The sequence below is a fragment of the Pelobates fuscus genome, chromosome 4 (genome assembly GCF_036172605.1).
Source record: "Pelobates fuscus isolate aPelFus1 chromosome 4, aPelFus1.pri, whole genome shotgun sequence".
NCBI classification, from domain to species: domain Eukaryota; kingdom Metazoa; phylum Chordata; class Amphibia; order Anura; family Pelobatidae; genus Pelobates; species Pelobates fuscus.
The window spans coordinates 254,746,205-254,764,974 of NC_086320.1; the positions used below are offsets into that span (position 1 = coordinate 254,746,205).

General features: G+C 43.3%; 1 protein-coding gene across 1 annotated transcript in view; it reads right to left on the minus strand.

The window, feature by feature from the left end:
• LOC134609424 (uncharacterized) overlaps positions 1-18,770 on the minus strand; it is a 95,172-nt gene that overhangs the window by 54,768 nt on the left and 21,634 nt on the right. Inside the window, exon 2 of the mRNA XM_063453101.1 lies at positions 9,432-9,503. Within this exon, the coding sequence (XP_063309171.1) occupies positions 9,432-9,445 (14 nt within the window). The 5' untranslated portion in view covers positions 9,446-9,503. The remainder of the gene's footprint in view (positions 1-9,431; positions 9,504-18,770) is intronic.

The window sequence follows — 18,770 nt, forward strand, 5'->3', positions numbered from 1 at the left end:
CCCGGTTCACTTTCAGCCAACTAGCATTCATCCATTCTATAAGGTCTGCTAAGCAACTGTTGATGCGCGTGTTGGGTCTGTAGTATCTGAAGCAAAGTAGAAGTAGATTAGTGTGTCACCAGCTTAACAATGATACTTTAGGCCATGTAGCCTGACGAAGTCTCCCAGTTGTAGCAAGTAAATTGTGAATAGCATTGGAGACATGAGGGATCCTTGTGGAACTCCGCAGGTCAATTTTGTTGGTGCTGATGAGCTTGACCCTGATGTTACTCTCTGATCTACCAGTGAGGAAAGATTTAAACCAGTTAAGGACTGTGCCTCTGTAACGGAGCTCCGTGTACTCCGACCGAGTACCCTCCGTTGATGGATGCTCCTAGCGCTTACAGAGGACTCCAAGCACTGCAGACGACACCACAACCACCGCAGGCTCCACAACCGCCGTAGCTTAACTGGAGCCTCGCCGTCTTCCTTCCACCCTGGATCGGATTCTGTCCTCCAGGACCGTGTGGGGGAAGACCTCTCCTCCAGGAGAGCGTATCCGGAACAGGCTCTTAAAAGAGCCAAGTGATTAAGCTCAGGGGAATATGCAGAGCATAGCAATCCCCAGTGTGATATAGCAGTTCCCTCCAATAACGAGACGAGGCTACGTATTGAGGGTCAGAAGAGGTCTGAGGTGCTGGAACACCCAGCCTGGTTTTTATTACAATTGTACACATAAAGGCCACACCCAGGGGGAGGCATAAAATAACCAATAGTATCATGGGTGCAACCCACACATCCCCTCCCCTTAGTGTGACACATAATCCCATTATACATACAGTTAAAATATACTTTTTACACAACTTTCATAACTCTAAAACCATACATCACATTCACATAAATACATATCCACAATCAATCCATTCAGGGGAACAACATATTAAAAAAAATGCCATGAATCCGACCAGGGGTTCAAAAGTTACTAAAAGTATCTTTTGTCCCTTACTAGCCGCATGGCAAACCGGTTTAGACAGGTTTTACATAGGCCTCTATCCTGGAGACAAAGAGGAAAGTAATCCAATTATCCAGGGCTAGAAGCAGACTCCATTAACCACATGGTTACAGAAAGACATAAAACACTTTAAAATACAGAAAGTTACCGTATTTATCGGCGTATAACACGCACTTTTTTCCCCTGAAAATAGGGGAAAAATCGTGGGTGCGTGTTATACGCCGATATCCCATAATTACTTACCTGTCCTGAAGCGTGGGCCGGCTTCACAGCGCGCACCGCGGTACAGGAACTTTAATTTAAGGTTCCGGTTTCCGGCGGGACTGAAAGGAAGTGTGCACAATAGTGTGCACACTTCCTTTCAGTCCCGCCGGAAACCGAAACATGAAATTAAAGTTCCTGTTCCGCGGTGCACGCTGTGAAGCCGGCCCACGCTTCAGGACAGGTAAGTAATTATGGGAGGGGAGGAAAGTACACTATGGGAGGGGAGGGGAGGGGGAGGAAAGTACACTATGGGAGGGGAGGGGGAGGAAAGTACACTATGGGAGGGGAGGGGGAGGAAAGTACACTATGGGAGGGGAGGAGGGGAAGTACACTATGGGAGGGGAGGAGGAGGAAAGTACACTATGGGAGGGGAGGGGGAGGAAAGTACACTATGGGAGGGGAGGGGGGAGAATACTATGGGAGGGGAGAGGGGAGAATACTATGGGAGGGGAGGGGGGGAGAATACTATGGGAGGGGAGGGGGGGAGAATACTATGGGAGGGGAGGGGGGGAGAATACTATGGGAGGGGAGGGGGGGAGAATACTATGGGAGGGGAGGGGGGGGGAGAATACGAGGGGAGGGGGGGGGGAGAATACTATGGGAGGGGAGGGGGGAGAATACTATATACTATGGGAGGGGAGGGGGGGAGAATACTATGGGAGGGGAGGGGGGGAGAATACTATGGGAGGGGAGGGGGGAGAATACTATGGGAGGAGGGGGGGGAATACTATGGGAGGAGGGGGGGAATACTATGGGAGGAGGGGGGGAATACTATGGGAGGAGGGGGGAATACTATGGGAGGGGGGAGAATACTATGGAAAGGGGGGAGAATACTATGGAAAGGGGGGACACTATGGGATGAGGGGGGGGAATACTATGGGATGAGGGGGGGGAATACTATGGGATGAGGGGGGAAATTTCCTGGAATTTCTTTCTAAAAATGAGGTGCGTGTTATACGCCTGTGCGTGTTATACGCCGATAAATACGGTACTTTTTATCCATAACACACAGACATTTCACATATCCCCAGATAGCTGGGATCTGAGCGCACAAAACTACCGAATAGCGCACAGATCCTATTCACACAGTACAATTGCCATGGAGCTAAAGTCTTTCCCATAGTCTTTCATTATATGACTAGGCTCCATGGTATAGCTATCTGGGGTATCACATTCCCATAAAGTCTGGTCCATAGTCCAAAGGCAAGAAGCGGGCAATCAGCCCCCTCCAAGGACACGTGGCGAGGTCGGTTTCGCCACCCCCAAATGTAAGTTTTACAGGGCAATATAATCCAGGGCCATAGTCGCAGGGGAGGAGGCAGGCAAGCAGGCCTCTCCAGGACAAAGTGGCAAAGGGCACTTTGTCACAGCCTCCTAGACCACAGATGTGCTACAAGTGCTCTATTAAAGTTCTGTGGTCAATGGTGCCAAATGCAGCAGAGAGATCCAGGAGGATTAGGATGAGAAATCACCTTTGTTTCGCCATAAGGAGATCATTTAGCACTCGGACTAGCGCTGTTTCAGTGCTGTGGCGGCATCTGAAACCTGACTGGAAAGGATTAAAGATGTTCAAGCCTTTTAGGAGTGCAACTATTTTTTCAATTATTTTCCAATGGAAGGTTGGATACTGGTCTGTAATTAGCTATGCAGTCTGGGTCTAGTAAAGGTTTCTTTAGGATTTACCACAGATTCTTTCAGAGGATTTGGGAAGTCTCCAGTGGTTAGTGAACACTGCGCTATGTTTGTGAAGTTGGATATAAGCAGAGTTGGAGCAGGGTCTAAGTCACATAGTCATTTTAACTCCCTCTATATCCACCTTTGTAAAAGTGGACCATAAACTGGGGTAATTTGGCATTCCATTGTAGTGGTTCTGGTGTGTAACTGGTTTGCCTCCTGTGATAGAGGCTCGGATAGAGGAAATCGTGTCTGTGAAGAAGATCGCAAATTCTTCACACTTATCCAGAGTAAAAGTTGGTGGGGATATGCATGCATGCTGGTTTGCAAAGCTTTTTTTTTTTTTTTTAAATGTATTATTTTTATTAGGGGTTTAACATCATAGAATCACACAGTAACATACAATACGTTGTAGCCATAAGAAAGCAAGTACAGTAACACATTTTGAAGAGTAACTAATAACCATTCACATAGGCATTCAAATGGTACTTCAGGATGTGGTGTACAGGTTGCTACCATAGACTATTAATTTTGTAACTGCTGTGGGAGGTGGTAGAGATGTTAGAGCCCAGCGCCCGGTAGGCGTAGGGAGTAATGCGTGTGTGTAGGGATATTGTGGAAGAGGGCTCCCGGGTGTGCATGGCAAGTGCCGGGATTGAGCTCTGAGCCTTTATTCTCTAGGACCTCGGAGCAGTCAGGTGTTTGTCTGCCAGTGAGCCTCTACATTGATACACACGTTGTGAGGTTATGTCCACTACCAATCTTCTCAGGGTTTTTTTAAGGCTTGCCAACGTGGCTATGGCCCTTAGTTTTTTGAGAGGGGGGGGTAGCAGGAGGTGGAAGAGGACAGTGAACTAGGAAGGGGAAGGAAGGCGGAAGGATTTGAGAAGCTCTACATTGCACATACATCAGAGGTTGGCTTTCGTCACCTCGATGTCACGATCGTCCTACCATTTGGACCAAGGGCGGTTATATTTCAGTAGGGTACCGCTGATCTTGTGTGACATTTTCTCATACTGTTGAGTGAGGCTCACTTTGGCAATCACCGACTGTATATCTGGTGCTAGGGTGGATTTCCATAGGGCAGCTATGCATTGCTTTGCAGCTAGTGTGATGTGGGTGATTAGTGATGCTTCGTGAGCCGTAATACCGTGCGGTAGCATATGGAGCAGGTAATGTTCAGGGGTAGGTGGCAGGGTTTTCCCTACTTTGGGTTTTATCAGGTCTTTGATTTGTTGCCAGTATTGGCAGGGCAGTACCAGAATATGTGGCTTAGAGTGCCTTCCTGTTGGTTGCATCGCCAGCACGTTGCCTGGGTGCCCGGGAATATTTGGGCCAACCTTTGGGGCGTATAGTACCACCTTAGCCACATCTTGTAGGCTGCTTCTACATGGTCTATACAGTGTGTAACCCTTTTCACTAGTGTCATGGCCCCCACCCACCTGTGCGTCTCAAACGTACCATTCAGCTCTCTTTCCCATTGTAACATAGGATTGTTTTGTCGGTCTGTCTAAGTCTAGCAGGCGGTGTTTACATAGGGATAGTGGTTTTTGGTTTTTTTTGGTCCAGGCATAGCATGTCAAATTGGTTTTGGGGCTGTGTGAGTGTGGTTATTTTTTTGCTGTCTCCTACTATATGCTTTATACGGAGGTATGTAAAGATTTTGTTGTTAGGAAGAAGGTATTTCCTCTGGAGGTCGGGGAACGGTAAGAGCACCTCAATTCCCAGGAGATGTGATATTCTGGTCACCTCTTTCTATCCATCCCTGCAGGGGGAGGTCGTGAGTGCGGCGCTGGAGACTGGTCAGCGGGGCGAGGGACTCTATGTTCCTGCTTGTCAGTTTTGGGGCCCATCTTAGCCACAACTGAAGTGACCCTCTTGTTGTCGTGAGGGTTTTGGAATGGCGGGGTTGGGCCTTGGCTGGGATCCACAGTAGGTCACCAAGGGAAAGAGGTGCGCTGAACGAGCTCTCCAGGTGATACCACATTGGGTAGTCTGAGGAAGTCAGGAGGCGTGCCATCTGGGAAAGGTTAGTCACTAGGTAATATTTAGTTATGTGGGGTACTCCTACTCCACCCCCTGATCATGCTGATGTTCGCTAGAGATACCCTTGGTGGTTTTCTTTTACATATGTGCGCATTAAGGAGGCTTTGGAATGCCCGGAGGGTGTACTTAGGAAGGCTTATCGGTAGGGCTCTGAAAAGGAATCAAATCTGTGGGAGGATGACCATTTTGATGGCAATAATACGTCCTAGCCAAGATGTGTTTTTGTTGCCCCAGCTCTCCAACCGTTGCTCTATGTCCACCATTAATTTCCCATGATTATGCTTTATGAGCTTGCATTTTGAGGGCGTTAATTGTGTGCCTAAATAGGAGAGGGTGTCTTTCCTCCATTCGAAGGGGTAAAGTGTTTTTAGAGACTCGAGGTGGGATCTAGGCAGGTTCATGGACAACACCTGGGTCTTTGCCACATTGTTCTTATAGTAAGAGACCCGGCCGTAGTCTTGTAATAGGTGCAATAGAGTTGGGAGGGAGTCTGAGGGGTTGGTGAGAAAGAGGAGAATGTCATCTGCAAGCACTGCTAGTTTTTGTTGGCCAATTGGGGAGGGGATACCCGTAATGTTAGGGTCTGCCTTGATTTTGCGGATTAGGCAGTGCAAGGATAAAAATGAGGGAAGATACTCCACCTCCTGTATTCCTGGATTGCTAACATTCTCATGTATTACTATAGATCTGTAACCATTTTACCTGTAGTTTGTAATATTCTGTGCATGCAGTATGTACTATAGTCATTTAATGTTTCTGATCAATATTTCATGTAGACAGTTATTAATATTTTGGGTGATAGAATTTGGTTGCTAAACTTTTCAATAGTATAGAACACATGGATACTTTAACCCTCTCCCCTCCCCTTCCCCCCTCTTTTCTCCTCCCCAGTTGTAAATACCTCCATATAACTGTTCAATCCCATTCTCTGTTCTTCAGGCCTCACTCAACTCAGTGAAAGACTGCATTTTTTTTCTCCCCACTTCCCACCCACGCTCCCCCTAAATATATAGCATGCTCCTTCAGCTGTTTGAGATTCTCACCCAATTACCTCTTCATTCCCCTAACATCTTACCAATAGCTGCTTCTCTGTTAACTCGTTCAGCCATCACCTCCAAACTTCCCCTGCTACCTCTTGTCTCAAATCCCCATGGTATCCTTTAGATTGTAAGCTCACAGGCCATCTAGCCAAGCACTTTGTATAAAAGAGCTCCAATGGCTAGATATCAGCTTACTGGCAGGGCTCTCTTACCTCTTGTATTTGTCTGTGTATTTTGTACGTTTCTCCACTAATTGTACAGCGCTGCGGAATCTGTTGGCGCTTTATAAATAGCAATAATAAATAAATAAAATAAATAGGGGCCAGAGTGGGCAGCCCTGCCGTGTGCCGTTCGTCAGAGCAAAGCGTCTAGAGATGAATCCGGAACTCATGACTGTAGCTTCAGGGGAAAAGTACAGGGATAGTAGTCCAGTCAATAATTTGGGTGGGAAGTTAAGCCTGCGGAGGACCTCTGACATATAGCCCCAGTGGAGCCTGTCGAAGGCCTTCTCCGCGTCTAGTGCTATCATAAGACCCTGTGAGCTGTCCGAGTTCTTGAGTTCCATTATGTCCAGGGTTCGTCTGGTGTGGTCCTCTACCTGGCGTCCAGGAACAAAGCCCGACTGCTCAGGTGAGACAATTTGACATAGTAGGGGGCGGATTCTATTCGCCAGGACCTTGGCGAATAGTTTGGTGTCGGCATTAAGAAGCAAAATCGGGCGGTAGTTCGCGCATAAGTCTGTGGATTTGCCCTGTTTGGGAAGTGTGACAATTGTGGCTTCTAACATTTCCGGGGGTATTTTGCCAGTGTCTAAAATGTGGTTGAATAGTGCCGTGAGATGTGGGAGTAGTAGGTCCTCAAAAACCTTATAGTAGTGAGTGGAGTAGCCGTCCGGGCCTGGGGCCTTGTGTCTCAGGGTGTCACTTAATGCCCTAGATATCTCGGTGGGTAGGATTGGATTTGCCAGTGCTGTGGCCTGTTCAGTGGAGAGCTGGGGAAGGTGTATCCCCTCCAGGAAGGTGGTGATGTTCTGAGGGGTGGGCTCCCCGGAGAGGTTGTATAGTTTTGCGTAAAAGGCAGCGAATTCGTCTACAATCGCTTTAGGGTTCATAACTTTGGTTCCATGACCATCCTTGACATAGGGGATTTTTACCTGGGAGATTCTTTCCTTGAGCTGAGAGGCCAGTAGTTTACCCGCCCTGTTCCCCTGCCTGTAGTAGGTTGTTTTCAGCTTTCTGATGGCCCACTCGACTTGTTGCATTTGTAGCGCTTCTAATTTTGTGGACCTCTAGTCTACGGGGTTCAGTGAGTGAGGCTTTGTGTCGTGTTTCGGTAATTTTTAGATCCTTCAGTAAGGAGTCACTTTTCTCAGAGAGTTGGCGCTTCAGTTTCCCCCCCATTTGTATGAGGGAGCGATAACCCGGTTATCTCTGGTGGCCCCCGGCAGTGAGGGGGGTATTGCAGCGATGCCTCAACATCGAGGCATTGCTGCAATACCATTAGAGCTCCTGGAAGCGATCATGATTACACCTGGATTTGCTATTCTCATATTTACAGCCAAATCTGACAAATTTATCAAGCACTGTTTTTTGTATCCAGTAGGATGCACATTTGCACGTTTATTATTCACTTGCTGCTTGAAAGTAAATTGGGGGAAAGAAAATTCTAACTACGTAATTGCTCACTGGCAGCAAGAGGGGAAATAGGCAAATATACCAATAGTCAAATATCGTAAGGGTTAACCATGCAGTAGCTGGCTGGCACTTCATAATCTGCCAGCAGAAAAAAAAAATGAAAAATTCATCTGTGTCTTATTGGCCCCAATGTTATATTACCATGAGAAGGAATGACTCTTCCCTTATGCCCTCACCCATAATTGTGGAGGTGTAGACATAATTACTAAATGGTGAGCAGCCATCAGCTGCTCCAACATTAAAACTTTATTTCCAAGGCAAAGGGATGTAGAATATTAGAATAAGGTGGGCCCTGTATGTGCTAAATTGGTCTCTTAACCCCTCATCTTAAAGTATTCCTTTAAGCCATCTGAAAAATTGTTTAACACCTGGAGGTAAGCCCCTATAACCACTTCATAGAGATCAAGTTGTTAGGGGGTGGGGCTGTAGTCAGGTGGGATTGTTCCTTTAAAGTGAACCTGTCACACATGGATTTTCAACATAACTTAAAGGGACACTATAGTCACCTGAACAACTACAGCTTAATGTAGTTGTTCAGGTGAGATCTATAGCTCCCGGCAGGCAATCTAATGTAAATACTGTATTTCCAGAGAAAAAGAGTTTACATTGATTGATAGGATTACCTCCAGAGGGACTTCCCATCAAGTATGGCCCTAAAAAGGCCATGTACACGTCATTAAAATACGTCTGACGTGTGCAGGAGAGAGAAGGCACTGTGTGCGCGCCTTCTCTCTCCTGCCTGTCAGCAGAGGAGAGGGGGCGGGCAAAGACCGCAAGCTGAGCTGTCAGTCAGCTCAGCTCGCGGCCGCGCACACCACACGCATGCGCGGTAGTGCGCTCAGGACTTTATAGGGCGGCATGAATGAGGCCCTATAAAGTATGTGCGCATGTGCGGCGAAGCCGCGCATGCGCACAAGGGAGCAATGACGCTTCCGAATGGAAGCGTCTGATTGCTCCCTGCTCGCACCCGCCTATTTCGTCATTTTGATGAAATGAGGAGCGGCTTCATGAGGCTCCCGGCGCTGGAACGAGGCGAGTAAAAAGGGCTGCCTGGAGTGTCCCTTTAAAGGAAGACCTTAAAGTGTTATTTAGTTTGAGGGGGGCTTGCAATAGTATTTATTTTTTCATACACATGCCATTTCAATTATATAACTACCTGAGTGCTCTATGTGTGGATGTATAAGCACAAACCAAAATTAAGAAGCAATACTAAATCATGCACTGTGCCATACACCAATTCTCTCTATACATGTCCAAAAAGTATTTTGGACAATCATAGTATCCTTCACATCCAAGTATAGAGTTAAGAAGATGTGAAACTATCGCTGTTTTGGAGTCACAACACCAGCAACTGAACCAAAGAAGTAATTTATTCCAGCAACACGTGGACTCCGCAAAACCATCAAGTGTGGTCTTTGTCAAGACACTTTCCTGTCTAGAGGTAGGAAAGTGAACATTTCTCTTTAAAAATACAGACTTATTCAGAGGCCTTTAACCCCTTAAGGACCAAACTTCTGGAATAAAATGGAATCATGACATGTCACACACGTCATGTGTCCTTAAGGGGTTAAAAAGGTCTATATTCCACAGCCCTTCTAAAATCTACCTTTTTGCCCTTATTACTTTAAAATAAAATGCTTTATAAAAAAAAAAAAAAATTACAAAAAATGCAATTTTACAATCAACTAATTTTAAGTAAAATGGAAGTGCACGTTTTCTTACCCTAGTCGTTGCATTGTTGCCCCTAATGATCAGGAAACACCAGGTACTTTCACGCCTGTTAGTCTAAAACACCTGTATGAGACAAAAACAAATACTAAGAAAATTGAATTGTATACAGCACACCATGCAACCACAACCACAAACAAAAGAGAAGGAAAGCAATTACTAATTTTGCTATTGCATTTCCTTTATGCTGGATATTTATACAGGTTTGCCACTGTAATTTTCTGCGCATGCAGTTTTTTTTTTTTTTTGTCATTTAATGTTTTTGACCAATATTTCATGTACACAATTATTAATATTTTGGGTGCTCGAATTCGGTTGGTAACCTTTTCAATTGCATACAACACGTTTACTCTACCCTCCCGGCTGCAAATAACTTCACATAAAATTGTTCCATCTCGATCTCTGTTCTTCTGGCCTTACCTCACACTCCTAGAATCAACAATACTGAAGGCTCTGCATTTTTTCTCAGCACTACCCACCCACCCAGGTTCCCCCTAAATATATAGCATGCTCCTCCAGCTGTTTGAGAGTCTCACTCAATTACCTTTTCATTCCCTTTATATTTTACCAATAGCTTCAACTCTCTGTTAACTTCTTTTAGCAATCACTTCCAAATTTCCCCAGCTACCAGCTGGCAGGCTGAAGACCGGAGACCAAGCAGGAGGATCCAAACCGTAAGTAAACTTACAAAATTAAAGAGTGTGATAGAAAACAAAAAACTCACTCAAAAGTGAATGGGATTCAAGCTCACTCTAGAAGAATATTATATCACTATTGGATTTCCCCTATAGTTTATATTGCCAAACAAGACATATAGCCTCCCAGAGAGTCTGTACAGCAGGGTCGGCTACATGCTCTACACCAGTTTGTGCTTCTTCGTGAATTTATTTTTCACCAATGAGCTATCTTGATATACTCTATTGAGACACTATAATGATCACAGTTTAACTCCAGTACCATAATCGGCATTTCTACTATTGCTAGGTACCACGATGCCAGCTATATATATTAAAGACGGATTTTACAGTTTTAGCGCGACTTGGTTTATTTAATTTTCATCTTGTGTACGGAGCAGTCTGTACTTATGTTTCGTTTCTCTTATATATTGGTCCACATATCGGATGACCCTATAGTCTTACTTGGTCCTCTTTAGAGGCCTTACTACTATTTATTTTAGCGGACTTTATACATATGTGCACACACACATATATATATATATATATATATATATATCATTTTCTATGAGATTAAGGAACATATCCCCAGGTTTTTAATTCCTCACCTTTATGTGATTTTCACTAACACTACTTTCTATGGTGTTTCTATCTAGGGTAAGCTTTATACCGATTATATATATTTTCTTCTAGAGTGAGATTGAATCCCATTCACTTTTGAGTGAGTGTTTTTTTCTATCCCACTCTTTCAGTTGGTAGTTATTTACTTGTTGTGGGGTTTAGCCCCGGTGTTCCCTCTAGTAACCTACTTTGGGGTTCTGACGTTGGCTAGTCAAACATCCCCACTCCTATCTCATATTTCCGTAAGAAAACTTATTTTGGGAGTGTGGGTGGGTGAGTGACAGAGTGAGTGAGTGAGGATGGGTGACAGTGTGGGTCAGAGAGAAATAGAAATGGAAATAGATAAAGATAGTGTGTGTGTGTGTGTGTGTGTGTATGTTTAACAATATTTATTTAAAATGTGTGTGTTTGTATACAATCACTATAGATATATCTATATATAGGGTTTGCATACAAACCTTTGGCTTAAGAAGGTTGCCATAGGAGGGGGGCAGGCATAGACAGCGAGCTGAGCAGTCAGCTAAGCTCGCGAATGCGCATACTGCGCACATGCGTGGTAGAGCGCTCAGTTCTTTCATAGAGCACCATTCAATGCCGCTTAATGAAGAACCTGATTGGTGCAGCGCGAAGCCACGCATGCGCACCAGAGCGTGATGACTCTTTTCAAAGAGAAGTATCCTATTGGGCCTTGCGATTTCGTCATTTTGACTAAAATTGGGGCGTGGCCTGACAAGGAGCTCGGCGCTAGAATGGAGGTAAGTTTTAATGATAAAGGCTGAAAATTTATTTTTTATTAGGGGGAAGTTCATATAAAAGCAAGAAAAAAGGCTAGGGGACTGGTCTTTCTTGCTTTTATATGTTGACTATAGTGATCCTTTAATAGTAAAGTAAACCAAGAGATTAAATCAGAGGCATTCTATATAAAATATAGGGAAGTCAATAATGCTTTCAAAAAGGCAATTCAAGTTAACAGCTATATAGGGGAGAAGAGTTGCCACTTCTCCCCTTGGCTGCTGAACGCTCCCAAGGCGCAATTACTAAGAATTAAACTTAATTGTACGGACGATATCAAATTTCAGGAACAATCTGTTAAAATCCTTGGGGATTTTAGGGGAAAGGGTTACATAGTTACATAGTTACATAGTTAGATAGCTGAAAAGAGACTTGCGTCCATCAAGTTCAGCCTTCCTCACACCTGTTTTTTGCTGTTGATCCAAAAGGCAAAAAAAAAAAACCCCAGTTTGAAGCACAATTTTGCAACAAGCTAGGACAAAAAAATCCTTCTTGACCCCAGAATGGCAGTCAGATTTATCCTTGAATCAAGCAGTTATTACCCTACATTGAAAGATTATATCCTTGAATATTCTGTCTTTGCAAGTATGCATCTAGTAGCTGTTTGAACATCTGTATGGACTCTGATAAAACCACTTCTTCAGGCAGAGAATTCCACATCCTGATTGTTCTTACAGTAAAAAAACCTTTCCTTTGCCTTAGACGAAATCTTCTTTCTTCCAGTCTAAACGCATGGCCTCGTGTCCTATGTAAAGTCCGGTTTGTGAATAGATTTCCACACAATGGTTTGTATTGGTTATAGTGAGGTACTGCTATCACGGGCCTATGGGGAGGTAGAGGTGATCTACTCACATACAAAGACAAGAAGGTTGACATACAACATCAGAATTTCAACTTTATTTGTGATTATAATTGCAAGAGTGTACAACTCAAGAAAATAATCAACAAATATTGGCCGATATTGAGGAATGATCCTGTCCTTCATTCCCTGCTCCCTGATAGACCTATGATCACCTATAGGGGGGCTAATAACTTAAGTAGTAGTTTAATACGCAACCATTTATCAACAAAAAATATAGTTACAAAATCATCCTTCTTCAATGAAACTAATTGATTTTATGGATGTGGCTCCTGTGGAGCGTGCAAAAAAACTCAGAGTTCGAAACGAACGATTAAAGAGTTTGTCCACCCTATGAATGATAATAAGAAATTCAAAATCAGAGAACTAATCACCGGTCATTCTACAAAAGTAATATATAAAATCACATGCCCATGTAAATTGACATACATAGGAAGAACTATAAGGACACTCAATACACGCATCCAGGAGCACATAAGAAATATAAAAAACGGTTTTGATAAACACAGTGTCTCCATGCATTTTAAAGATAAGCATAACTGCGATCCCCGTTTAACCCCTTAAGGACCAAACTTCTGGAATAAAAGGGAATCATGACATGTCACACATGTCGTGTGTCCTTAAGGGGTTAATGGAATTTATGGGAATCCAAAGAATTTCTGTCAACTGGAGGGGGGGAGATTTAATGAAAAAGATAGGTCAATCCGAGATGAAATGGATTTTTAATTTAAATACAATGCAGCCGCATGGATTAAACGATGACTTTGAGATATGCCATTTTTTATAGTTCTTATAATATTTATATTGTATATATGTACATTATATATACACTTTTTATATGCATACATGCACTATAGAGATTTTTTGATATTTATTTTTATTATGTTTTTTATCTCATGTTCTTATCTTACAGTCATTATGTTATCCATGTGGTTTGCAGTTACCATCTGCATTGTTTATTTTATACTGTATAATAGCAGTCATTTAGTTTATATCCACATGTCCAGTATCCTTCTTGATACCCCTTTTTATTTGTTTCCTTTCACCACCATTATGGTCTTTTGGATAAACGAACATTTTGAGATATTGGACAAATATTGGACCTATTCTGAACATTTTGCACATTGCCATTAAGAAACATGGCCGAAATTGAGAATCTCCGGCACTACTGGGTGCTGAAAGGGACATTCCGGACGAGCAGAACATCCCTGCGTTTGATTCAATGCCGGACGCACACATGCCTCTAATCTACTTCCGCGTATGACATCACGCGCACGGGACGTCGTGCTATCGGAAGAGATCACCAACAGCTGAGGCTGTAAATTCCCAGCAGTATGAGCGCCGTGATTGGTGGTATCACGGACGCCATCCTCCAATGGACTCCCAGTGAAGGATATTTAAACTTGTATGTAGCAGCATTATGGACACCAATTGAGAAAGCCGGATTATATCGGCGAAACGCGTCTTGGATCCAGCACTGGCACTTGAGTATATTATATTTATTTTATTGTTTTTATGTATAAGTTACAATAAATGTTAATCTTCTTCATCAAGTGGACCAGTGATTTACCTATGCTGCTTTAAAGAAGGGAACTGTCACCCTGTAATTGACAGTATACCTGTATATACTTGGAGCCCAGTTATAGGCTCCTAATAAGGTGAGAAGCAAATTGTTGTTTATACCTTATTTCTCAACATATTAAGGATTTCTGCACCAGGGTTAGCATTGCTTCCCTGTTTCTTTTATTCTCTGTCTCCATTTTGAGGTTTCCTCACAGCCTACAAGTACCTTATGTGTGTGTGATACATCTATACCACTACCAAGAAGGGAACTGCCACCCTATAATTTACAGTATACCTTCATACTTGGAGCCCAGTTATAGGCTCATAATAAGGTGAGAAGTAAATTGTGATTTTTACCTTATTTTCCAACATATTAAGGATTTCTACACTAGGGTTAGCATTGCTTCCCTGTCTCTTATTTTATGTCTCCATTTTGAAGTTTCTTCACATTCCATGAAGACCTAAGAGGACCCTAACAACATTTGTATTATCTCCTAAAGTCCACAGGAGTAAGTGTTCTATTCTATTTGTAAGCGCTCCACCTTTTGCACCATCTTTGCATGTAATTGCACAGCAGTGTTTCTTGTATATCATGTATTTCTAGTAGGTGGGAGAGTTCCTACTTTTGGTGTGTTAGTCGCTACCATTTGATTGTATATTAGAACATCTTTCCTAAGCGCCCTTGACCACAGAGTCCACACTTTTTTCAATTCAAGTTATTAAACCAGAAAATGAAGAAGTGATAGCCAAAGACAAATTAAAGTGTAGGTTCACTGAAAACAGGGGTAGGAATGTTGGTTTATAAAGACCAGAAAAGGGCAGACCTCTTAAATAACTTTTTCTTCAGTATAAATAAATGAGAATCCTATGGCTAGAGATATGCAAATGATTGTTGCAAAAAAAGTGCATAATTATTGTAATTGGATGACAAGACAAGGTGCTGCAGCAACTACAGAAAGTGAATATAAACAAAGCTCCAGGGCCTGACGGTATTCATCCACAAGTACTTAAGAAACCACGTGTGGAAATAAGTGAACCTGTTTTAATGTTTCAAGATTCTTTTCTTTCAGCAATTGTACCGAAGGATTGGAAGAAGGTAGATTTGGTTCCTATATTCAAAAACCTTGCCTGGAAATTATAGACATGTGAGCTTAACTTCTGCGGTATGTAATGTATTTGAAAGGTTACTAAGGGATAAAATTCTAAAATTTCTTGAGAAGAACGTGGTTATCAGCACAAATCAGCATGGTTTTATGAAGCACAGATCATATCAAACTAACTTGATTGTATTGTACAAAGAAGTAAGTAGAAGTATAGATAAGGGTGTTGCAGCGGATGTGATCTATTTGGATTTTGCCAAAGTGTTTGATACAGTTCCACAAACATAGACTAGTGTTCAAACTCAAAGAAATTGGTCTAGAGGAAAATTCTTGTTCTTGTGTAGAACATGGCTTAAAGAGTGGTCATTAAAGGAGTACTATAAAGCCAGGAAAACAAAATAATTTTCCTGGCACCATAATGTTTTCATCATGTCCCCCCGTCCCCCCCCCCCACCCTCAGGGCCCCTCTCCCGCTGGGCTGAATGGATTAAAACCCCTTCAGCCACTTACCTTTCTCCAGCGCCAGGCTCACTCGGTGCTGGGCAACTCTCCACCCATGTCGACGTCAGATTCGAAAGCGCATGTGCGCATTCAAAACAGCCCATTTGAAAGCATTACTCAATGCTTTCCTAAGGACGTGTGAACGCGGAAGCGCCTCTAGCGGCTGTCAGTGAGACAGCCACTAGAGGCTGGATTAACCCTCTCTGAAACTGCTATGTTTTCAGCTGCAGGGTTAAAACTAGAGGGACCTGGCACCCATACCACTTCATTGAGCTGAAGTGGTCTCGGTGCCTATAGTGGTCCTTTAATGTTACATTTTCAAGCTGGGTTCTGTTCTGGGACCTCTTCTATTTAACATTTATAAGTAATCTTGAAAAAAAAAAAGCATTGAAAGTCATGTTTCAGTGTTTGGAGATGACACAATACTCTAAAGAATGCACAAGCAACTTATACGTCGACCAATCAGGTCGCCACGGTGACTAGGAATTTTGTCCTAGGATAGGTTGGCCTGAAGCTGGAAGGGAGAATGCAGGCGGACGGGTGTGGGAGAGCAGAGGCGGGGAGGGAGAATGCAAGCGGCCGGCCATGGGAGAGGAGAGGAGGCCGGCTGGCGGGTTAGAGAGCAGAGACCCACCCGCGGCCACTGTGTTAAATTGAGCCGGGCAGCAAGGGAGCTAAAATCTCTCTGCGCCCTCGTTCGTCCTGCAGTCATGCCAGGAGTCAAAATATGATGTCATTCCGCATTGAGCGACAGGGAGAGAGCAGCAGCCTCACTGGACCCCAGTGAGAAATTAAGAAATTTGTTTTTTTTTAGTTCTGCATGACATTTTAACTGTAAATGTCATAATACAGTTTGCTTTTACTACAATAAAGTACACATTTGTATTCAGCGATGTCTCACATGTAAAACAGTTCACCCTATGCACAGGTTTTATGGTGTTTTTGAAAGTTACAGAGAGAAATATAGCAAGTTAAATTTTTCAGTTTTTTCACATTGAAATTTGCCAGATTGGTTACATTGCATTTGAGACCGTATGGAAGCCCAGGAATGAGAATTACCCCCATGATGGCACATCATTTGTAATAGTGTGTGAAAAATACAAAAAACTAATTTGAACGCCAATTTTGGCCAGTGTTTGTGACTAAGTGGCTTCTAAAAAAGACTGGACATACCCCATTTGCAATACCTTGGATTGTCTACTTTTGCAAATGGTATGCCATCATGGGGGCAATTCTCATTCCTGGGCTACCATACAGTCTCAAAGGCAAGATTAACCAATCTGGCGAATTTCAATGTGAAAAAACTGAAACACAAGCCTTATATTTGACTCTAACTTTTGAAAACACTATAAACCTGAACATGAGGGGTACTGTTCTACTCAGGAGACTTCCCTGCACACAAATATTAGTGTTTCAAAACCGTAAAATGTATCACAACCATGATATATCGTCAGTGTAAGTGCTGATGATAGCTAGCTCCTAGATTCCAAGCAAATTTGTCCTGCCCTGTGGCATTGAATTAGGGATAACACCACATGAGAAGGATTTTGCAATGGTTATAGACAACTAACAAGGCAACAATGTGCAACATCAGTTAGCAGTGGCTAAGGCCAATAAGGTATTGTCATGCATAAAAACAGGCATTCATTTTCAGGATGAGAAGATATTTTTTCCTCTATATAAATCACTGGTAAAACCACATATTGAATATGCTGTGGAATTTTGAGCACCTATTCTCAAGAAGGATATTATGGCACTGGAAAAGGTGTAAAGGTGGGCTACAAAATTAATAAAAGGAGTGGAACATCTTAGCGATGAAGAAAGGTTAACAAATTTAAACCTCTGTAGCTTAAAAAAAAACACGTTGCCTCAGAGGGGATATGATTTAGAAACAGGATATGAGGTCATGCATTTAGACTGGAAGAAAGAAGATTTTGTGTAAGGCAAAGGAATGGATTTTGTTTTACCGTAAGAACAATAAGTATGTGGAATTATCTGCCTGAAGAAGTGGTTTTATCAGAGTCTGTACAGATGTTTAAACAGCAACTAGATGAATACTTGCGAAAACATAATTCAATTATATAATTTTTCAACTGTAGGGTAATAGCTTCTTGATTCCAGGATACATCTGACTGCCATTCTGGGGCCAAGAAGAATAGGTTTTTCCTTGTTTGTTGCATAATTGGAAGTGATTCAAATGGGTTTTGCTGGGGGTTGTCTAGGAGACAACCACTAGAGGAGGAGTTAACCCTGCAATGTAATTATTGCAGTTTATGAAAACTGCAATATTTACAGCTGCAGAGTTAAGGGTAGTGGAAGTTGGCACCTAGACCACTCCAATGGGCAGAAGTGGTCTGGGTGCCTGGGGTGTCCTTTCAATAAGGGTAATAGGATTGGTATTGGGCTTGTTTCTTACTATTCTGTACTAATATTCTTATTTATGGTCATGTATAAATAGGGGCATACATTCTCTGAATGAACATATAATTTTGCCTCTTTATAAAATCGCTGGTAAGACTACACCTTGAATATGCTGTGCAATTTTTGGCACTTTTTCTAGTGCCATAATATCCCTTAGAGCAAGTGCAGAGGTGGGCTACATAATTGATAAAAGGAATGGAGCATTTTAGTTATAAAAGAAAGGTTAAAAAAAAAATTTCTTGGGGCATGGCTTGGACACGGAGCGAGCTGGACGTGTTTGCCTAGAGCTCCGCTCCGCCGCACCGCTAACCAGCAAACATTAGCTATTAAATTCGACCAAACTCGATTATAAGTCAATCTATCTGCTCCCAGGGATGGACAGGAGGCAACAACAGAAGAAGAACCAAAAAAAGGGCCAGGAATCCGGTGCATCCGTGGCAGAATTCTTCGCCACGCGAGCTGCGACCCCAGATCGCCAAGATGGCGGCGGCGGCGGGAAGGAGGGAGGTGAGGAGCCAGCGCTCGGGACCAATGCTGCGGGTCCTCAGAGCACTCCGGACACAGCCCAAATTCTCACCTCGCTTGCCGAAGTGAAATCGTTCTTGGCCGGTGAGATAGACCGAGCCGTCAAGCTGCTACGGGATGAAATCCAGACCCTGGGAGACCGCACCTCGAGGCTGGAAACAAGGCTGGAAACTACGACGAAGGCCCATAATACGGCCATCACGCAGATTAACCAATTGACAGCCAGGATGGAGGCAGCAGAATTGACTATCGAGGACATGGCGAACAGATCACGCCG